The sequence below is a fragment of the Aspergillus pseudotamarii genome (assembly GCF_009193445.1).
Source record: "Aspergillus pseudotamarii strain CBS 117625 unplaced genomic scaffold BDV38scaffold_8, whole genome shotgun sequence".
NCBI classification, from domain to species: Eukaryota; Fungi; Ascomycota; class Eurotiomycetes; order Eurotiales; family Aspergillaceae; genus Aspergillus; species Aspergillus pseudotamarii.
This window is the reverse complement of record NW_022475022.1, coordinates 76,415-97,934: the sequence shown is the minus strand read 5'-3', so window position 1 is coordinate 97,934 and position 21,520 is coordinate 76,415. Positions and strand designations below refer to the sequence as shown.

General features: G+C 45.4%; 6 protein-coding genes across 6 annotated transcripts; 3 read left to right on the top strand and 3 right to left on the bottom strand.

Moving 5' to 3' along the window:
* Positions 1-1,681: 1,681 nt before the first annotated feature.
* On the bottom strand, positions 1,682-4,003 carry BDV38DRAFT_237599 (DUF563 domain protein). Its single transcript, XM_032053600.1, has one exon. The coding sequence runs from the start codon at positions 3,635-3,637 to the stop codon at positions 2,192-2,194; it is 1,446 nt and encodes a 481-aa protein (XP_031917298.1). The 5' UTR covers positions 3,638-4,003; the 3' UTR covers positions 1,682-2,191.
* A 796-nt stretch (positions 4,004-4,799) lies between these two features.
* On the top strand, positions 4,800-6,482 carry BDV38DRAFT_268515 (aspartic peptidase domain-containing protein; the record flags this gene model as incomplete). Its single annotated transcript, XM_032056783.1, has 4 exons — positions 4,800-5,005; positions 5,056-5,787; positions 5,839-6,307; positions 6,363-6,482. The coding sequence occupies 4 exons, from the start codon at positions 4,800-4,802 to the stop codon at positions 6,480-6,482; spliced, it is 1,527 nt and encodes a 508-aa protein (XP_031917297.1).
* Positions 6,483-11,431: 4,949 nt separating this feature from the next.
* On the bottom strand, positions 11,432-12,571 carry BDV38DRAFT_268514 (nucleotide-diphospho-sugar transferase; the record flags this gene model as incomplete). The annotated part of the gene is made up of 4 exons (XM_032056782.1): positions 11,432-11,581; positions 11,656-12,036; positions 12,087-12,181; positions 12,247-12,571. The coding sequence occupies 4 exons, from the start codon at positions 12,569-12,571 to the stop codon at positions 11,432-11,434; spliced, it is 951 nt and encodes a 316-aa protein (XP_031917296.1).
* Positions 12,572-14,007: 1,436 nt separating this feature from the next.
* On the top strand, positions 14,008-15,642 carry BDV38DRAFT_268513 (aspartic peptidase domain-containing protein; the record flags this gene model as incomplete). The annotated part of the gene is made up of 2 exons (XM_032056781.1): positions 14,008-14,218; positions 14,255-15,642. The coding sequence occupies 2 exons, from the start codon at positions 14,008-14,010 to the stop codon at positions 15,640-15,642; spliced, it is 1,599 nt and encodes a 532-aa protein (XP_031917295.1).
* Positions 15,643-17,668: 2,026 nt separating this feature from the next.
* BDV38DRAFT_279137 (nucleic acid/nucleotide deaminase domain-containing protein) lies at positions 17,669-19,229 on the top strand (the record flags this gene model as incomplete). The annotated part of the gene is made up of 3 exons (XM_032058928.1): positions 17,669-18,140; positions 18,201-19,086; positions 19,139-19,229. The coding sequence occupies 3 exons, from the start codon at positions 17,669-17,671 to the stop codon at positions 19,227-19,229; spliced, it is 1,449 nt and encodes a 482-aa protein (XP_031917294.1).
* A 202-nt stretch (positions 19,230-19,431) lies between these two features.
* Positions 19,432-21,044, bottom strand: BDV38DRAFT_279136 (nucleic acid/nucleotide deaminase domain-containing protein; the record flags this gene model as incomplete). The annotated part of the gene is made up of 2 exons (XM_032058927.1): positions 19,432-20,477; positions 20,534-21,044. 2 exons carry the CDS (start codon positions 21,042-21,044, stop codon positions 19,432-19,434), a joined length of 1,557 nt encoding a protein of 518 aa, XP_031917293.1.
* Positions 21,045-21,520: the final 476 nt, after the last annotated feature.

Sequence of the window (21,520 nt, the reverse complement as noted above, 5' to 3'; positions counted from 1 at the left end):
AATCGTTTGTGAGGCTCTTGCCTGGGCGGGTCTCCATGGACGCGATATACGTCGACTTAAGTAATTAGGTATCATGGTAGGGCTTCCGCATATGAAATCGCCTAACGACAGGAAGCTCTATAGATCTAATCAGGGCACCTAAATCGTAGATTCAGAATTATGTGATCTTTTACTCTTGTGGGATATCGGGCCCCGGCAATATCTCTTACACCCCCAAATCCATACCTTTTGAGGTCAAGCACAGTAAATATTCTGTTGTACGGAATTTCTGTGGACAGTAAGAGTAAAATCCAATCTTTTGGGTCTTTATTAGATGATTAGTGTCGATTGGACTGTTGATATGATATGTATATGGCTAGCATTCTCTATCAATGAATATCCCAGAGAATAGGAATCGACTTTAGGAATGCTGAGTTAATTATGCCCGCAATTGTTCTAATATCCTCATTGCTCGTCGCAGGAAGCGTTGTTTCTTTTTTACTTCTCACCGTATGCTTGAGAACCTTTTCTCATTTGCAAACACTGCGGTCCACCAGGAGCAATTCGCCCAATATTTTCGCTTTGAACATCATGCTCCTATAAGGGATCACCATTCACCCTTCCCGTTAGGTTGTCGAAAGAATTAACTTTAGCGTAATTACACCAGACCTTGAGAAGAGAGCATCCACCAAGTGAGCCACCTATTATCAAGAAAGTAAACGTATGGAAAATCCACTAGGGGTATCTGCTTGTATAGATAGTTGTCGCAGATACCCCAGCAGATGAAATGTTATTGGTAGAGCCATGTCTATAATTTTCGCAAGCGAGATAAATATCTTCTTGTGTATCAGCTCTTAGGTCATAGTTAACATTCAAGGAGATTCACCAGACTCTCCATCAGCTAGATGAGCTAGATATGCCTTGAACGCATTTGCTAGAGCCCTTTCATTAACTATAGTTTCTGATGCCGACTCATTCTTATTTGGATCCCCCGATTAAAAGCTGTAGAGCTCAGAGCATGTGCTAACAGTTCAAGCGAGCCCCTCCAGCCCTGATCCGCAAAAGGACGGTGTGATTTAGTAGTCGAATTCATCCAGCTTGGAGGCGAGAGTATTCGAGTTTAAAGGCCTCACCACTGGAGTCAGGGCGATGATATATACTGTTGTACGGGCTAGTTGATATATTGTCGCCATCATACTGATTAGTGTAATAACGGAGCTGGTCTAGTCAGGGGTTGAGCCTAAAAAGTAGGAGTACCGTTGTTAGAAGAGAAGTTTTGTTACAAACATACAGGCCAGAACATTCTGCTACCTCCATATAAAAAAATAAAAATAAAAGGTTCAAATAATCATTGTCGGTGGTGGTACTACAGGACTTGCTGAAGCTATGAGTAAGGAGAGACAAAACGACCCAACACTTAGGAAGTCAAGAGGTCGCGCCTACTTGCAAAGTAAAAGAGGTGCCATAATTCAACTTCAACCAATCATATTCATCTTGCTCTGTTATACGGCTTTTATAGACTTTTAATGGGCTATTATGTTGATACGGCATTTTACATCATCAATATTAGACTGTTGTACAGAGTATACTATCTAATATCTTGATATATTGGTTCTAAACTGATAGTTTATTATTAACACGATATCCACCCTATTCAAAATACGTTATTATGTTAATCATAGATCTGGCAGAATGCTAAAAAATTTAGCCCGCTGCGGCAGTGGCTAGTTGTAACAACTTAGAGGCGGGTACAGTTATCATCCAGTTAAGAGAGATATTGGGAACTGATCCTATTGTTCGTGCAGACAGAATTTGGTGTACAATAAGGATATATATACATAGAAAGCCCATGTTATTAACCTATATCAGGCTTTCTATCCATTATCCTGATCGACTTAAGTACACTACTGGAGGTTGGTGGCCAGGGGAGTTGGGGGTGTTTGTGTCGACATGGACATTGAAGAATGAAGTGGAATGGTTTCGGGACTTTCCTTGAGATCGTGCAATCAGAGAAAGGATAATGCTTGGAACTCGCACTCTACACCATCTGTCTTAAAGCCGGCTTCCTTGACGTAGAGCCTTGATAAACTTCGTAGCCATACCGACTTAAGGTGATTCACCTTAAAAATAGCCGTGGTCTATTTGACATGATTGGGATAATATACATACATAGAAACACTCGGATTGAAGAAGCCGTAACGCCTGGCCCACATTAAACAGCATCAAAATTTTTTCCTCCCTTGTTATATACCGCCTTGATTGCAATATTCATAATATCCATGAACCTGTCATTTTCCAGAAAGACATCTTCATTATGCCAGTCATTATTGCTTGCACGAGCAGCGTGGGTGCTGAAGTAAGAATGCCCCATTAAGGAAGCCATGTTACGAAAACCTTTATGATTCAACCCTGCCGGCAGAATCTCAACCATAGATGAGCCTTGTGACAGGAAGATACCATGTGTTAATCCAGCCCCATGTACTCCAACAAGAACGTCCGTCCCTCGGACTATGTCTAACTGCCGCTCGAGGGACATCGTCGCGAAATCAAAGGATTGAAGTCTTGTATGGGGTATGTCCGCTTCAACAGCCTGGAGGTACTCTTCGCTATGCGTAAGTCTCCGTGAGCCAGTACGATTGATAAACGTCACGACAATTTCTGGGCCTTCGGGCACGCGCTCTTTCAGCCCATAGAAATCCAAGACTCGGCTGGAAAAGGTACGTAACAAAGGTGAATCCTTGCAGGAATGTGGTTCCCAATCACCTTGCCATAATGGATTGCTACCACCTGCAAGAGGAATGATTAAGTTTTGCGGTTCAATTGATAAATTCGGGTTCAAATCATGTAGGCGCAGCGCTGGTCTCTTTGCAAAAAGCGACCACAGATCAAAAAACGGTCCATTTTCGTGGTTGTCCATAATCAGTACTTGGGTATTGTCGATATCAGCAGCTGTAAAGAGGGGTCTTTCACTATCGACATCACGACTCATCTGGAGAACATCGATTGTCATAGTCATGGAGAAGATCTCCATAAGCGTATGCCAGGGATTCGTTGCACCTTCACGGTTCACTAGTATTGTGAAGTTCGCACTCCCAAGTGGTGTCCCAGTGCTAGTACTCGAGTCGTTCTGTAGATCGATCAGGTTGTTGAAAACTACGTTCGGGCCAGTGTTATACCAATAGTTCTCAAACCGACCGTATTGAGGAATGTCGAACGGGGAATCCGGCTTTGACGGTTGTTGAAGTTCACAATCCAAAGCGAACTTTTGGCGACTAGAATTGAAACTAGCACCCTGTGCTAAACAGAACGTATCAACGCGCGAACCAGAGGCCTGGTTGTGGAAACACGTTAAGGTCGAAGGGGATTGCGGAGCACAATATTCGGCTGCTACATCACGCGTGTTTTCCAGATAGGCCATGCCAAATAGATTCGCGCAGAGGGGGGCTTCTTGGGGGCTAGCGACGTAATCTGAAGGCGGGGGTGGCATCACGACTTCTTTGTCCCCCACATCTTCCGCAACAGGAGTGGGCGATAGATGTAATGTAGTTTCTCGAGCATGTCTAGGAACGAGCAGGAAAGAAATGAACGATAAGATGATAAGAGCAGATACAACGAAGCGCAGGGCTTTCCGCTGGAGAAATACAGCTCTATAGTCCATCTCTGCCCGAGCGTTGGGTAAGGTAAATGAGCCCAATCTGGAACGCGGTAAGACGCTGTTCAGAGTTAGACGACGGAATGGGAGAACAAATTATAGGTAAAGATGTGAAATTCCCCAAGTGGGGCGAAAGTGGGAGAGGGCAACTTGTGACTACGAGGGCTCCAATGCAATCAACACTCCGTAAACGGGGATTCCACCACATTCGGACCCCACTGCAGGACTGACTAATTTTAGGTAGTCACTAAGTAGCTTTAAGCAAGTCAATCTTGGACCTTTTTAAAATGCACATCATGTGATCTTTCCACCACAAGGTTGTAACTAATGATCGGATAATTTCAGAAATCCTAACTTAAGAAACAAAGGCTGGTTTCAATTTTATGATCAAAGTTTTCTACAACTTGGCAAAAGGGTGCTATTCCCAAGGCGCGGGCGTCAGAAGGTAGGGCGGGCAGACTCAGCTTTGGATGACAACTCGATGAGGCAAAGTCCGAGTAACTCGCTTATCGCAATTTCGGGTCAGCTCGGGAGGACGGGGGCCGTCCACGACGGAGGTTTTAGCGCTGAGGGGTTTGGTTTTAATATATAGACCCACCATGATTGGACAGCCATCATAGGCTAATGCATGCTGGTCAAAGAAGTTGCCAAGGCTGTACCGAGTTATCATCCCGGACCACTAAGAAATGGTGGTGTCAGCCTTTCGGTTGGCAAAAGCAGGCGTTGACCCTTAGCGTCTTAGCGTGAGGCCCTCTTGTATCCACTTGAGAGGGAACAACCTAAATAATGATCAGCATCATGGAACACTGGAACACTGTGGTTACATGATGTTCTATATGGCATACAAGGTTACTTTATTGGTGAGGAAGAAGAAAGTGTCTGACAAGGCAAATGGATGTTGGTTTCACCCCGTACCCTGGCCCAGAAGAAAGGGTGGTCCGAAATCGACACGAGGGAAAACTTGGGCGCTAAGCAGAAGTCTCATTTCCCGATGTTTGGTAGGGGATCGTAGTACGAGCGCTAGGTTAGTTTAGTTCGAATATCCCTGTCACTTTCTCGCTTCGAACAGCACCAGATCGCTAGCCATATATAGGCGTCCTGTGCTGGTAGCCCATTTTGTACAGCCTTTGGGACGCAATACCCAGTGAGGCCGTCATACGGACCAAGCATGTTCAATAAAAGGAGGGTCCCATGTGGCCTCACTATTACTCTTTTGTTCAGTCTACAGAGCGTTTCACTGTCCGCAGCAGGAGACTGTGCTCCTTATCCAGTCAGTGTTAATCTCAATAATGTGACTCTTGGGAATACAACTGCCCGAGGTGTATCCCTATCTGTTGGCAGCCCAAAACAGTCATTTGCATTCTTGCCTCAATGGTAAAACTGCCCGCCTAACGCACATGAGCATCTCTAATTAGAGGACATAGGCCTTTGAACAGCACGTTTGTGTACGGCACTGATGGATATTGCGGCGAATCATGGTCCGAGGCAGGTTGTCGAACATTTCGAGGAGGCGCATACGATTCATCATCGTCGACAACGTATAAGGATGCCCCATCGAACCATATAGAAGCTTCACCATATCCAGATTTCACATGGGGAAAAGACGATCTCATATTCAATTCCAATACTACGCTGTTAGACTTCCCGATAGGAATCGCACGAAGTGATTGGGGCGCGCAAGGATATCATCCCCAGGTGGCATTTGGTCTGGGAAGGAACTCCACCATTCTAAATAGCCTCTATACCGCCGGTCACATTGCATCACGATCATGGGCTATGTTCTGGGGTCGCACAGGTGGCACCGCGGATACACAGCAAGATGGGAATTTCGTCTTTGGGGGCTTCGATAAGTCCAAGGCTTCAGGCGACAACTATACCAGCGATCTAAATTACTCTAACAAGAATTGCGCCAGTGGTATGTTAGTTACTATCACAGATTTGGAACTTAACTTCCCCAACGGTACCACTGCAAGCTTATTCGATGGGATGCAGTCTTCTGCAATACTGGCCTGTATTGTCCCAGACTACCCCGTCTTGATGACTCTGCCTCGTGACCCATATTTTGAGCGATTTGAAAGCCTTACCAACGAATCCTTCAGTTACAGAGGGTTTGGTGTCTACTACTATGGGATGCTCTATCCTAATCCCGACTCCATGTATGCCTACCTACCTCTGCACTTCATGCGAGATGCTTATAATTGAATTAGATATACTGGTGATCTAACTGTTACCTTGAACAATGGGTTCTCAGTTCGAATACCTAATGACCAGCTTGTCGTCCCAAATCTCACTATTGATCCATCTACTGGGTCTCTTCATGCGAATGGGTCTACTCCTGAACTGGTTATAAACTCCATCCAGCAGGTGAACCAAGGCGATCTTCCCCAGTTAGGCCGCCAATTCCTGTCCAGCGCCTACCTTATGTCAAACCAAGACTCCAACACATTCACCTTATGGAATGCCGCGCTTGAGGAAGAAGAGAATCTGGTCGCGATTGATACAAATAACAAGCCAGTGGACATTTACTGCGCTGCAACTCCCACATCGACTTCATCGTCCACCTCATCCCCACATAGTACAGGCAATCATGATAAAAAGCTGTCTACCGGAGCGATTGTTGGAATTGCAATCGGATCTGCAGCAGCATTGGCGATAGTTGCAGCGGGTGTCTTCTTGGTTGTGTCGAAGAAGAAAACAAAGGGGGTAGTACATGTAAACTACTTTCCTACAGCCGCTTATCGTGACCCTCCGTCTGAACTTGGTCCGAGTCATATGGAACCCCACGTTCCTAATGAGCTTCCAGCTAAGCCGCCAAGTCCCTCGCACCGTTTCGCTAATATACAAGAGTTAGCGTAAACTCGTGGGGAAATATGGGAGCTGTATTGTGTCTACCGGAAATGCAATGCTGGAATTACGATTTAATATAGTATTTGCAGATAGGATCTGTCAATGTAATTCATATTTATCAGTGTAACGGCAACACTAGTAAGTGAGGATAGGCTTCAGTGACCCTGCGTAGACCTCATCGTGAGCACTGGAGTTGCAGCCTGACATGGCCAGCCCCTAAACGATCTCTTACAGACGTTTACACGGCCAGGTGCAAGGTGACAGCGAAGGCAGAATTGTCCTCAGGCCTATAAAGCCTAGTAAACAGTGGTACCATAGGCTCGATGTTTACGTCAAGTCACAGCCCACTCCGGTGCAAGGCTGTCCTGAGGTGGACTTTGCGTGGTACAGGCGGTAAGAGGATTCTCCTTGTTGGGTCAAAACAAGACGCTAAAATGCTGACTGCATCAAGCTTTCCGTTTTGAGCTAGTGTGATTGGCCTACATCTGGACCAATTTTCAGGTTGGAGGCCAGCCGCTCGCACCTCAATTTGTCGCCATCTCCGAAGTGACAGTCTGCTCCTTTCATAACGGCGATTTGGCCACTTGATTTGCGACAATATGTTCGCCGGCCGGCAATATCACTATGGCATGGTCCATGGTGATCTACATACAGTACTAGGCTTTTTACAATCTCTACCTAGAAAGATTTATGATTTAGTATAATAAAACAGCTACTTCGTATCCGATATATGGGCCATAAAAGGCGAACAATTATTAATCGTTTCTGTGGCCATATTATAAATATGGCAAAAGAGTATGCATTGCTACATCCACCGTAATACAATTATTTTCCTTTGGGGACATCCATTATTCTGACCCTGTTATCTTCCTCAACCCAAGAAAGTTTTACAGCTGATAGATGTGGTAAAAAGCCTCTGAGAAACTGCATTTTCGTAGTGGGCAGGTGCAGGTACAGATTTCCCAATGAAGCTTGGTTTAATGGGGATACAGCATGGCAGCCCTAAGTCACACTGTGATCCACTGTTGTAGCTAGGATGAAGATCCTAATATAATGCTATAGCAGGGTTAATCGGCAACATTCGGAACGGGCCTCCTCTTCCTCGGCTCGCTTGTTAGTTTTGAGGGCTTGTGATGGGTTCACCCCGGTACTTTAGCCCCACGAACCTACCATCTTTTACTCCATAAGTACTCCCAGTCGTGCACAGCCTTGTGTTTCGGGTCATGACATATACTGCTTGTCCCACTCTCACTAGGCCATCCTTCGTCGCGAGGTTTATGACATAGCTAGTTATGGAGAGGAAGTCCGCTTCTGAAGGATTTTTAAAATATTCTTTCCTTCTCAAGCATGCATATATATATATATATGTGTGTGTGTGTGTGTGTGTGTGTGTGTGTGTGGCTTACCCACACTGGCAGGCATAAATTGTTTATGCACTAAGGTGCTCCGTACTAATCGGACAATGCCGATGTCTACCATTAGTATTAACTTGCTGTTAACTTCTTAGGATAAACTAATGATCGGCAATTAACCGGTACCATCCGTTTGACGATGCTGTACGAGGGATAGTTCGCTATTATCTGGCATCGATTATCCCGTAGCTTACCATATGACATTAGACGAGCCAGATAGCGGGTGTGACGTTGCCGTACAGAACACCGTAACCGCTTAGATGGGAGTAAAAATTGGCCTCAGGTCAACTACTCAAGACTGCCACATTCACTTAATGTCTGGGGACATCGACTTCACCATGATAGCCGTATTAGATGATAGTTTATGTAGTCCTTAGTGGAACGTATGGGCCTGTTAGCACAAATCTATTCTTCCCTTTTGTCCATTAATGTAGTATAGATAGTCGAACCTACCTTTGAAAACGGCTGACTCCATTTTTGATGCGGCTTGGTCATGTATTGCAAATTGCACGAAGGCGGTTCGAGCGTGGACTTTTAAACAGTGGTACTTTCGAAAAGGGGAAGAAAGAATTTACGTTATAGGTACTAGTCAGTGTCACAGCTCCGATATAGAACCGACCCGTCCACTGCACGGAGTTCCCGGCCCCCGAATACCATGGCTCCTCGTACATAATATCCGCTCATTCTTGCAGTTATAAACCAGCCTGGCAAGGCATCGTCTGACTATTCAGTCCTGCTTGCTGAGCCCCGATATCCTACCGAATTAGCGGGTATCCTAAGCTATTCGAGAGCAGTATCCGACATAAGGAGACAGGTAAGAATCAAATCCTTAGTATTTCGTTTAAATATCCAGCCAATGATAAACGTTTCCCTTCTTTCCTGCCTACGTATCCTTACCTGACTGGTAGGCTATCGACCTCACATAGTAGAGACTTCGCTGTACTAAAGAGCTCTAGGTTTATCTATGAAAGTCTGTTTAGTAGAATAAGTAGCTCAGTAGCTGTATTACTATTGTATTTTAAATCAAATCTACACTGAGAATTTAATTTCACTAATCTTAGTTAAATACATGTAATTTTATTATTATCTCTTACACTAATATATAGTATAACTATTGGACTATATAGCTAGTTATAATTAATTCATTAAACTTTTTTCTAAGTAGTTGTACTAGAAAGACTATCTATTAGAATTTATTTCATATCCCTTCCTAATCATTACTAAGCATATAATAATATATGCCATCCTAGTTACTGGCACTGAGCGGCAGTTTGAGTTCCGTGGAATCAGTAACTAGTTTAAATTTGGTGAAAATACTGTCAGTCAATCGATTTTACTATTCGCAGGTGATGTGTGGAAGATATACGTAGGAGTCGGTGTCGTTCACAAAAGCAGGTAACACTGTAGTCAATCGAAAACGTTTCTCGGGAGAGGGAGACCTAATTTATCTATCTATATCTAGGGGGAGCCGCGATTAACAATACTACTTTTAATATCGAGTGGATCAATAGGGAGAAGACTACTGGCATATAATTATATTAAAACATTACCCAGTATTAGCGGGCCCAGAATCCTCGGGAGTGCAGAGCCAATATGTATATCCAGCAATATAAAAGGATAGGATCATACTCACAGAGATAATTTAGGACAAATTTCTTCTCGATAGTACAATTGCCATGTGAGTTAGTTGATGTCAGCACGTCCGAATGAGAGAACTCCCATTTCGACTTGATACGCTCTACCCCCTGCAGCATGAACCTTACTATCTCTCTAAACCCGATTGACTGACCATGGACAGGCGACTTAGCGGATCACATTGAGAACCTTCAACAGGAGATAATGCATGATTTGCAATCCTAGAAAAGGTTGAATGTTTCAAAGTCCACCCCTTTGCCAAGGGGGTGCAGCACTATTGGTGAAATAGAACATATAATCAACGTTCGTCGTGACTACTGAAGTAAGTCACCCTTCTTTCCTGTCGTAAATAGTATGGGCACAGTAAACTTCTCCTGGGTGGCATATTTGACCAATCATTCCGAGAACGCTAGACTAAAATGGAAAACAGGATTATGTGACCGCATATTTAACCGCATTGAAAACATTCTCCATCAATGCCAGGCCATCCAACTTAACATTGAAATGGTCTTGCGTCTGATCCTGAAACCTCTATTTGGAGCTTTTCGTCTATGAGACAAGCGGCAGCGACTAAACATCAAGGGAGATGTATATACACACTGTGCTATGAGGCTTACTTTAATAAGGTGCGGCGGGCAAAATTTGTCTTACGGTCAACCCGCAATTGTATAGTCATGGACTTAAGAGTCATAGATTCTTAATTATCTATATAATACAGTAGTAGGGCCCGAAATAGCTAGTATCTAGACTTACAGGCCACTGTACCTGGAGATAGAATAAGTCCTTTAAACTTAAAGAGTAGTCAAATACTGCAAGATTAAATTATTTAAAATGGTAAGTGACTTTGGAAGCGGACTAGTCGATTTTCCAGATATATGTCTATCATGATATAATTTCTGTGCGTTAGATTCTAACTATTCTGGCGGACTAAATCTAGCTTATAGTCAAACCCATAAATTTTACTAAGTTTATCAACAGCAATGCACTATTATATATCTTACTAGGTTTATCTATTAATTCACATTATATTTTCTTCCATGCGCCAATATGAAAAGGGACTTGTAGAAAGTAAGTATGAGGAGTCTAATACCGGATTTGGTAAACGACCATGCTTTTACTATTTACTGGAACATAAATTATCTGTAGAGCAGCATTGGAATTTGTAAAGCTTCTGTGTACTCATCAGAGACGACTGGCGTCGTTGCGTTTGTCGCTCCTCAATTAGCAGCACATTAAAATTTCATAAAGAGGCGCAGGTGATAAATTGATAGCAGATTTCTGGCGCGTTGAAGATGGACTTCCTTTCCTGAAAAATAATATGCGCCGCAGCTATACTATGCCAGCCCATCCTGAGCACAATGTACTGCAATTTACTATAGAGTAGCCACGTTGCTAAAGTTAACAATAGAAGCCGACCACTAAATCGAAGTTTAGGAACAATGAATGTGTTACGTTACACTTAGTTCTCCCATGAATTATTTTTTCGTGACTAAACCCACAAGGGTCTATACAGAAGATGGACATCATGGTGTCAATAGTCCCTTTTGAGGTTATTATCACTTCCCTAGAGCTACTTCTTTCTAAGAGATCATTGTTAATAACACTGCAAAATCTATTTTATGTACAAATATTGATGGTATATCATTTTCAGCTTCGGCTTCTATTCGCATACATGGTGCCATCTCATCAGAATACCTATAAGCCAGGAGAAACGCCAGAAAGGAGATACCGTTAGTACATAAATACTAGGCTCAAGGACCGTGTTCCCTAAATTCGGCCAGATACCGGCTTGTAAGCGTGGGGCCGGCGCTTGTTAAATGTCCGTTGTACCCTTCCTCTCGGGGCTCATTCCACAGATCTCCTATGCCAAGTTAGTAGGACATCTCTGATTATCCCATTAGACAAGTCAGTTCCATACCCCTCGTCTCCGCCCAAAATCGCTATAGAAGCCGAGCCATAGGTCACGGGAACGACAGTCTTTTACGCCTGAGACCGTATCATTGTGACGTATCGGTTGGTTTTCTTGTATTATGGGCTCTGGAGCACGGAGGCAGGGCTAAAAGTATTTTAGATCAGTTCATCTGTGCATAACCGGAGGGGAAGTTGGTTGGTAGGTATTCCGTTCCGTACCTTGGGCACGGGCCAGTCCGAAAAGTGCAGATATTTTGCCTCCTTAAAGACTTGATCGGGATCCCACATTTCGATATCGTTGCCCAAGTAAGCAGTATGATGATTCAAGCGGAACTCCCCGGTCAAGAGGCCGTATGGCCGGTGGGGTAGGATAAGTGCGCTGTCGCGGTAGAGGTGATTGACGATTTCCATATCGCACTCGGAGTCGCTCGCTTTCTCGATTGCCTGCATGACTCGGTTGAACTCGAACTCAGACGGCTGAATCAGTATTATATAAGAGCCTAATACGCGGTCGTCGAAGTTGCCCCAATATGCACGCGGCATGGCAACGGGACACGGGGGTAGAAGGAATAGCTCATCTATGGACGGCGAATGGGGTCTCTGAATTAGTCTATCTCCTGTGGGTTCATCCGCCGGGGACATATATATACCTGTAGGACGGTTGCGTCTGAATCTAAACTAAGGACGCGATCATATTGGGTCTGGTTGAAGGCAAACAGCTTTGTGTAGCTCTCGGCCCATGTGGCTGGCTATGATCAGTTGCTTGATTTCCGCTTTTCTCGGAGCTGTCGAGCCAGAATCAGGATATACCTTCGTTAGTAGGCTTACTTTGGACGGCGATGGGTACAAGCTGTACACCATATCTGTCCCGGGCCTTGTGGAGCAGTTTGCCTTCCGCAGAACTGTTATCTAGTTTAAATTCCGATGGAAACATCATTAGTCGGTCCGCCTTGCTATTCAGGCAGGACAGCGATTCAAAAAGCATCACTGAATTACAAAGATAGTCAAGCTTCGTAACATATTGTACGTAAGCGTAGCGTGACCAGTCAACAACACTCGCTGGGGAACTCAATGGATGGAAAGAAGAAGAAACTTCAGGTAAGGAGACATCCCACAAGGTGCCATTCGGGAGCATCAGTAGGCTGCTAACGATAAATATCATAAAGAAAATGATCGTCGAGGTGCGACGGGCCCGCAACGTGAATAACTTCATGGCTGTGATCTGAACGACAGAACACATTGATCAAACTAAGTTGCAAACTGCCGATTTGGCAGTTAGGCATCTGAGGCCCTTTTCAATGGGGTTCTGGCGGGACACCAGATTTAATGGAGCAGCATGACAGCTGGACTCAGCAGCCAGTTACGGATGTCTTACCCCATGGCTTAACATTTCCTTTATTTAATCCGCCCAAATCTATAATTAAATATGCATAGTACAGTTTGTTCAGAGGTCCATAGGTTTGTTTAACTTTTGTCCGTCAGCAATTCCGTTTTCCTAGGGACAAAGAATGAAGTCAAAGAACAAAGTTTTCAATCAGCCCCGTCCATACTATCCACAGCCCTTTGAAGTTTGATTTCACCAATCGGAACCATAACTGTAAATATCTCGCTTTGCAGGTGGGGCTCTTGAGAGTCGGTCGTCGTCCAGGACAACAAGTGCCTGCTACTATATGGAGTACTCACTAGGCCTGTCGGTTCATGGAGATAGGGGATGTTTGTGCATAGTTCCAAGGGCTGCGCTGTGGCCAAACCCTAGCAATTGGTCCATTTCTCGCAGGTATAACCGTTCTCTATAGCGTTACTTGGGGTCCCCTGCGAATACAAAACAACTTTAAATGGTGAACAATGGATGAATAGATGTATTGACAGATTATTGTTGATAATGTAGAGTACCCGACTGATCCTACCCTCAACACGAACCATGGAGATGATCGGTGGTAGATAGCAACTCTCCTAGGGTTCGCATTTCCAGCATTGAAGATAGTTCCTACAGTTGAGTTCTGAATCCTCTCCATAGGAAGAATGCTAAATAACTTTGCCTCCACTCATTTGTTTTCAGGGTCACGTCATGGATGCCGTACGACCGCCGTCACCATGTACGTCCCAAGGGCATCTCGCTAGAAGATGGCATGGAAGGGCAAAACCAGGCTTGGCTCCACTCGCTAAATTACTCCTCATCTCACAAAGGAGTCTTACTATGATCTCATCCCAGTGGCCGATTCTCAAACTGATGAGCGCTCCCAGGACACCACCAGGCAACGGAAATCGTGTGTTATTGGCTGGTTAGTGGAACACGATTTGTCAGATATGGCTCAAACGCATTTATCCTCCTTCGGAATATTGATGACACATAGCGGAACATATAGATAGCATTTTATGAACCACCATGTCACTGTGCCCTGTAACAAGTTCTCAGCCATATATAACGAATAATCCCACTCCTCTCCGTATTTATCATCATTTGAAGAACTGTAATCTCCTCGCCATGCTCTACAAGACGACTTGAACCTCCGAAATGCCCATGAATACTTAGAATTCCTTTGTTCTCCGCTGTTGCCCCTTTATTGCACGATGAAACACCATATAATCTACCTCTCTCTTCTTCTTTTAAGAAGGCCTGATTTTATTGCCGCGGGACCCTTGTCCATCCCGTGGTCGGATAAACCGCACGGGCCGGATGGTCCATGGCATGCAGTTACGATCAGTCTAGGTTCGCCCCAGCAAGCAATCGACCTGTATCCAGGGGGGAGTTGGGGTAGTGGAATCCTCCTCTCCACGACCTGTCAGAAAGCTTCCCTCCCTTCCTTGTGATATACAGATCGAGAGGGAGCGCTATTTAACAGTGACCTCTCCAGCACCTGGGACAATACATCCATTCGGCTACCTCTTATGAACAGCGACAAGACAATCCAACCAATGGGCACTGCCAATGAACTACCCCTTTATGGGAAGGCAGTGCGTGCGTTCGATGAGGTCAACATTGCAGGCTATTCAATACCAAATGTCTCGCTGAACGCCTTCTCCGATACCTACCAGGTATACCCGGGAGGTAAGGTGTACCAAGTCGAAATGGGGGTTCTTTCCCTCGGGTGTTCTGACATCAATCAAACATTCACGGGAAATCGCAACATCGAGACAACATTCGTCCCAAGTTATCTCTATGAGCATGATGACATCCCCTCATATTCCTACGGCATGCACATTGGCTCCGTACCCCTGGGGATTCCAGGCTCGCTGGTGCTGGGCGGCTATGACAAAAGCCGGGTGCTGGGTGATGTTTCGACGCAATCATACTCGAATGGCGACCTCCCCATCGATCTACTAGATCTCAAAATCGGTGTCGTGAGTGGTGGCTCCCCCTGGACTTACACGGATAAACCCGGTCTCCTCCACCAGGGAAACACTTCCATCAACTACGGTGTCACTGTTTTCGCAAGCGGCGCCGACCCTTACATATATCTCCCACACAGCACCTGCGAAGCCATCGCGGCCGAGCTCCCCGTTACCCACCATCCCGAATATGGTCTTTACTTCTGGAACACCGAGGACAAGCGCTACTCCGAGATTGTGAGCGCGCCGACCTATCTGGGGTTTACCTTCAGTAAGAACGGGCTCAATAACGCAAATATCACCATCAAGGTTCCATTTTCGCTGTTAAACCTGACGCTGGGGGCGCCCCTCGTGGACAGGCCTACTCTATATTTCCCCTGTATGGGCACGGATGGGAGCTACGTGCTGGGCCGAGCGTTCATGCAGGCTGCTTTTGTTGGCGTCAACTGGGGCCCGCATCAGGGAAGCTGGTTTCTGGCACAGGCTCCTGGTCCCAACATCCCCGGTACTACTACAGCGGTAACGATCAACCCTTCGGATAGTACGGTAAGTAGTAGTTCCAGTGATTGGGAAATCAGCTGGAAGGGGGTTTGGAAGGAGCTACCTACAACATCGGCTTCGAACACGAGCACACCGACACGGCCGGAAGATAAAAGCCAGAGCAGCGGATTTTCTATGGGAGCCAAAGTCGGCATTGCCGTCGGAGTAGCGGCAGCAGCAATTGTCGTGATCTGTTTCATTGCGTGGCGGTGGCTGCGGGGCCGTCGACAGCTTACGCTAGTAGGTGTGCAAAGCCAGAGAAGGGATCAGGAGCAATCTAAGAGGATATATGAGATGGATAACACTGAGAGGAGTCGGGTTTATGAATTGTTATAACTAGACGGCTATGCTTCAGTTTCGTAACTTGCCTATATTGGTTGTTATGATGCGCGGGCGTGTCGAAGGTGGATCCTGTTAATTGTACAATACCTACTAGACAGCATAGACTTTCAAAAGCAGTAGAGTATCCTAGGTATAATAGTCGACATTAGTACCCCACTATTATAATTTTCAGAGGGTTACTGTTCAATAGGATCACTTTTTAACTGCACACTTGAACCGCCTCCATACCCATGGCCAAGTCGCAAAACAAAAGGAGCCAGTCCTTAAAGATAGAATGAACAGTCTATGTATGTCTTACCCTGGTGGACAAAAGGGAAGCACAGGTATCTATAAACAAGTCCAGTAGCTTGACAAAGGGCTACACAAATGATGGTGTAACATAGTTCATCGTGGTGAGGTCAATGTTCTCACACCTTGCAAGAATTATCGTCCAATTGCACATGGCCAGCTGCAGGATAATTGATATCAGATTATGGCAAAGTATCCCTTGTGCAACACAGGCAAACGGATGATGCCAGCTGACTATAGATGACTAGTGTTTCTAAGAGGCTGGGTCTGGGCAGATACTAGTGGTAAGCCTCGGTCTCAGGTATTGTCCAGGCTACATACTTCAATACTCATTAGCTCACTTCCGACTGTTTCATGTCAATAAACCACCCACACAGGCACACATATAGTATATGCATCGTTGCTGCTAACCACACCCATGCCTCAGAAGGAAAGAAATTTCAAATGCTTGAAAAGCCTGAATTTCTCCATACTAACAATGCTGCCATCCCGTATTCTACGGTACAAAGTGAGATGGACGGATGACACTCGTCCCGACCAATGGATGGCACAGTGAGCCATAGTACAAGCTGTAAATGTCGTGACCCGAAAGGCAAGGCTGTGCACACCCAAGCTGATCTAGTTTACGCTAGAGCGCTTGGCACGGGGCAATCCCAAAGGAGATGGTAGCTTCGTGGATTCGTGGGCCTGAAGTATATACAACCACCGCTACTACCATCCCCAAACTTCACGAGACCGAGAAGCGAACCGGGGAGGATGAGACCCGTTCCGAATACTGCAGGTCAACCCTAATAGGGCATTATATTGGGATCTCCATCCTATGATCTAGCTTACTGTCATAGGTCCGATATAGAATCGGCCCGCATATCCTGCAGAGCTCTCGGACCCCTACAATCCTGAACCCGTTTGTATAAGCTCTGGCCTCTTTTGCAGCCAGAATCACTCTGATAAGATATCGCCTGGCCAATTAGTTCCTTACAACGAGATAGACCTAGCCAAAGGGGGAGGATTCCAAGCTGGATTTAGCGAGAACTACACAGTAAGGACATAGGAAAAAGGCGCAAGAATCAGTCTCTGTTGTATTTTTTTACTATTCAGTTAATGATAAACACTTTTGTCTTTAATCGCCTATGTATCTCTACCTTACTTAATACTCAACATTACCTGTTTTAAGCTTATGAATTACTTTCCATTATTTCTGGACAAATTACGTCTTAGGAGTTTACTAGTGTCTCTATAAATATAGCTCTATTTCGTTGAGTTTAATATATTAATTAATAGCTTTTCAAAACTCTGATAATATTAAAAAAAAATCTAATATTATATTATTTGTTAGCCCTTTTCAAAGCTTTATTGAGGGCCACGCGAGATTGGTGCTGGATAAAACTATTACACGACTGTAGCCAATGATGAATATCTTTGGGCCGTAACGTGTCCCACCTTCCACCTCGGCAGTATACGTGGGACATCAAAGTCCACGGCAACTTCATATTTTAGGCAACGCTGGACTGACTACAAGCTGGAAGATGTAGGGTTGTATCAGGTAGTCATGCATGAACCGTATGTGTGCCAACACTGGTTCCCCGGCCTTCGCTTTCCACTTGGCCTAGTACATGTGTCTTGGAGTGCACAGTGCGATTATACTCATTCCCATAAATACTCTGATCATTATTGAGAACAAATGAAGATATTGTACACATCGTGGATTATATCCATCCAAGACAACGACGCAATGGCGATCAATTCCCTGGTCCTGAGCCATGAGGAGAAGCGCATACGTGAATTTTATCAGATAGTCTACTTGTTACAATCACTAGACGTTCGGAGAGGAGATCGTATCAAAGGAAAGTTTCCAGACGAAGAAAATTACTACAGCCTTGCGAAACACAGGCGGAATATTGCCGACGCTCTGGCGTACATGGCCGCATATGACAAAAAGCCAGACCGAGTGACTGCCGTAGCGCTTGGAAAGGAAAACGGCAGATTAGTTGTATGGATAGCAGCCAATAAGACTGTGAGACCCGAGGTTACGGATTTCCTAGCCATAGTACTTAGTCGGCTGGAGGAAATTGTTTATGGTTCGGAGTCAGAAAAGGGAAAACTTCTCGATTTAATTCTCAAGTTCAACAGGAAGGGAGTCCAAAAATACTACGACAAATTTTGTCGTTCTTGGGAGCAGTACTGCGAATCCCGCCAGCCCTCAAGTTTGCAAATCCTTGCCCCTGGCGGATAAAAGATACACATGGCTGATGAGTCGAGGATAGGTCACGATGTACTCCAACAGTTGGACATCTGGGTTCGAAGGACATTCTACAAGGGTGGCAAGAAGTTACAGTTGGAGGACATGATGAGCCTAGCGAGGGAGTGTCACCAGGCTCGCCACCGGGACCGTGATGTGTTCCACATGCTGAGCGAAGCTTCAGGTCAGGGTATTATGCGTTTACATGAGTATGGGCAGCTACATGACCTGCTTTACAAGATAGGGAAGAATGTTACTCTGTGCCGGAAATTGATTCATGCTAGAAGATCGCTCTCGGAAGACTTCAAACAAGGTGCAGTGGTGAAATCAGTTGATGTTCCTCCCCGACCTCTTCATGGAATCAAACCGAGAGATTCCTTTGATAGCATTGCAGCTCATATTTTCCGCAATGATTGTGAAAAGCAAGCATTCTATGATCATGTCAATATCCTTCATGATCGCGACGAGGTATTAGAGAAATTTCAGAATTGCGCCAAGGATCGTCCTCCCCCGGTGCACGCAGAGATTCAGCTGATCAACTACTTCGATAGACAGCAGTGCCAGCTACTCGATGAAAGCAATCCATACATTGGCTGTAGTAAACCTGCTTGTTATCTATGCTATAGGTATATTACCGATCATCCTAGACGATGGCTTCTGCCCCCTTCCCATCAAAAGCTTTACCATCGTTGGAGCCTGCCAGAACCGCGAGGACAAGAGGACCGGGAAAGATTCTTGGCTACTACAGCAGAAGTCCTTCAACACGACCTACGAGATAAAATTGCAAAGAAGCAAGGGCCGAGATCGGTATATGACGATTCGACAGCAGGTGCCACTACTGCGTATTCTAAGAGACAGGAATATGCCAACTCACAACCGACTTATGATAGAGCTCGGGGAAGCAGGATAAGGTAAGGCAAGACCCTCGCTATTCACGAATGGCTCCCATCTAATTGGCTTAAGCTACATTCCGTCTGCGAGGGCGATCGGTGTAGGAGTGGAAGGAACTGAGAAACTCGACGATGATACCGATGGAGGTGTTAGTCTTCTCTAAACTCGGTGGTGTCATGGGCATTGTGTATCGGCGATCTTATGCCAACTATATTCGAGGACGTTCTATCCTTTTGCAGGACATTTTGTATCAATTCAACCACATGCTAAACCCATTTGATATTGATCTGGGATGCACCACCTTCTCTCTACGTGTCATGTTTCGCCATCAAACGTTCTGAACTGAACAGAATAGAAACCCAGATTTAGCCAGTTGAAGTTGTTCCCCTCCTTCCCTTGAAAACTACAGTTTCTTCATCATCTTCATCATCGCTTCCATCACATCTCTTGGAACCAGGGCATTTGTCACCTTCAATGACTGGTGGAAGCCTGTAAGGATTGAGATACTCATTGGCCTCGCCAATTGATAGTTCCTGCAATGTCGTGATGGTGTCAATAGACAGGCTAGATGACTGCGAACTATCATCGTCTGACAAGTCGTTACTCCCGGAGCAACGCTCTAATATAAAATTCTCAACATCTCTGCGAGCACGTTCTGTCATTTTGCGAAGTATCATTTTCTGTTCGTCAAAACGTGCGTTGCTTTCGACAGCTCGGATGTCAGGCAAGCGCCACTGAAGGTCGATGTCGGTTGGATCGCAGTTTTGGATCTGGTGGTTGCGACGATGTGACACATACTGGCTGCAGAGGTAGCAACAGGGCTTGCTAGTCGCAATATATTTGTCACAATCGTCCCAATATTGTAGGCGACTCCTCTTGTCGAAAAAGTCGATAACGCGAAGTTCCGGATGGATTTCAGTATAAACATTTTCTGGATAATATTTAAGCCGTTCAGATAGCTTGCTGGGTGCAGGCACGACCTGCTCCAGCCCTTGACGGAGTAGCTTGTAGTGCTCAGGGTCAGAATCTATCCGGTTCAGAATAGCATCAGGAATTTGCTTCTTTCTGACTAGGGGGATCTTCATGCGCTGTACAGGAGGTACGTGCTCGACCTGAGTTTCCCTCTGAAGATGTTCCCGTATGCAAATGGCTGACCTGAGTAGCAGATCACACATTTTCATAGGCATAGCTAAGTCTAGCAGCTGTTGATGGAATTCCTCAAACGTTTCTACAGACGGTTGGCTTTGGCAAATAAAACGCTTGAATATGTCAAACTTCCCATCACGGGATGCGGCGTAGCACTTCTGCACCAGGGCGGGCATATCAGCTTTGCGCAGCGCCATACCATGACTGTCCACAAAGCTTTGCTTAAACCAAACCGGAAAGTCACAGCTACGACCTGGACTGTTGCCTGCATGACTTTACATTAGCCACATACCCTAAATCACAGGGCAACCATTGTCGTACCTTCTAACTCCTCAGGGCTAGCAGCCATTAGCGGTATGCAAACCGGCGCAATATGGTCAAATATCCTGTGATACACCGCCCAACTATTGTCACCTTGCCAGTCCATCACGTAATTGGAGATTTTCCCAAGCTCTGTCTCCCATGACCTAGCGTTTAAGCCTGCATCGAGAGCTCTGTTGACCATGCCCAGCAACTCTTCCAGAAACGGAACGACCAGGTCACTGACGTCCAGATTTCCCGCGACAACGATAATCACACTCTCCTCATCACAGCCTGCTGTGAGAGCCAAGTGCCATTCCTGCTTCAACGCGGCTAATCGAACAAGCGCATTCAGGAACTTGCGCCGGCGCTGTAAGATTCCACTCACCCCACAAGCATCATCCACTGCGCTGAATTTATGCTCTGGAATTTGTTCCCGCAGCGCGCATAGTAGCGAGAGGGGCTCATAGAGCAGCCGGAGTCCTCCTACTTTATGACTGACATAGTGCGAGGAGGCGAAATGTTGACTCATGTTCGGTCACGGTCTTTAGAGTCTTGAAGTAAATGCGTTCTAGACTCGGCCGATTTCTTTTTGATTTATGGCATAATAAGTGTTTTCCGAAGTCCCAGCGACTAGACCTTCCTGCTAAAGATACTACATTACTTAAATCCCGATACAACCCATAGGCGAGAATTAAATAAAATCAGCTTCCCAAGAATCCTGCCACGTGTTGACACTTCTGTAGCAAGCAGCCCACGAAACAGTCAGTGAGCTACCCAAAGCTAACCTTGTTATGTCGAATTTGTCTAGAATGTATGGCTGACACTGCACCTGATCTTTGCATCTAAAAGGATTAGTTTAATGATGAGAGGTTTTAGGCAGAACACCTAATGGCCAGCCCATACCTCTTACAAAGTTTGATGAAGCTTCAAACTCTGGTTGATTCATATTTAAACCGTGCGAGCCTTGACTTGGAAGTCTTGATTCGTCAGTCCTGGCTATAGATT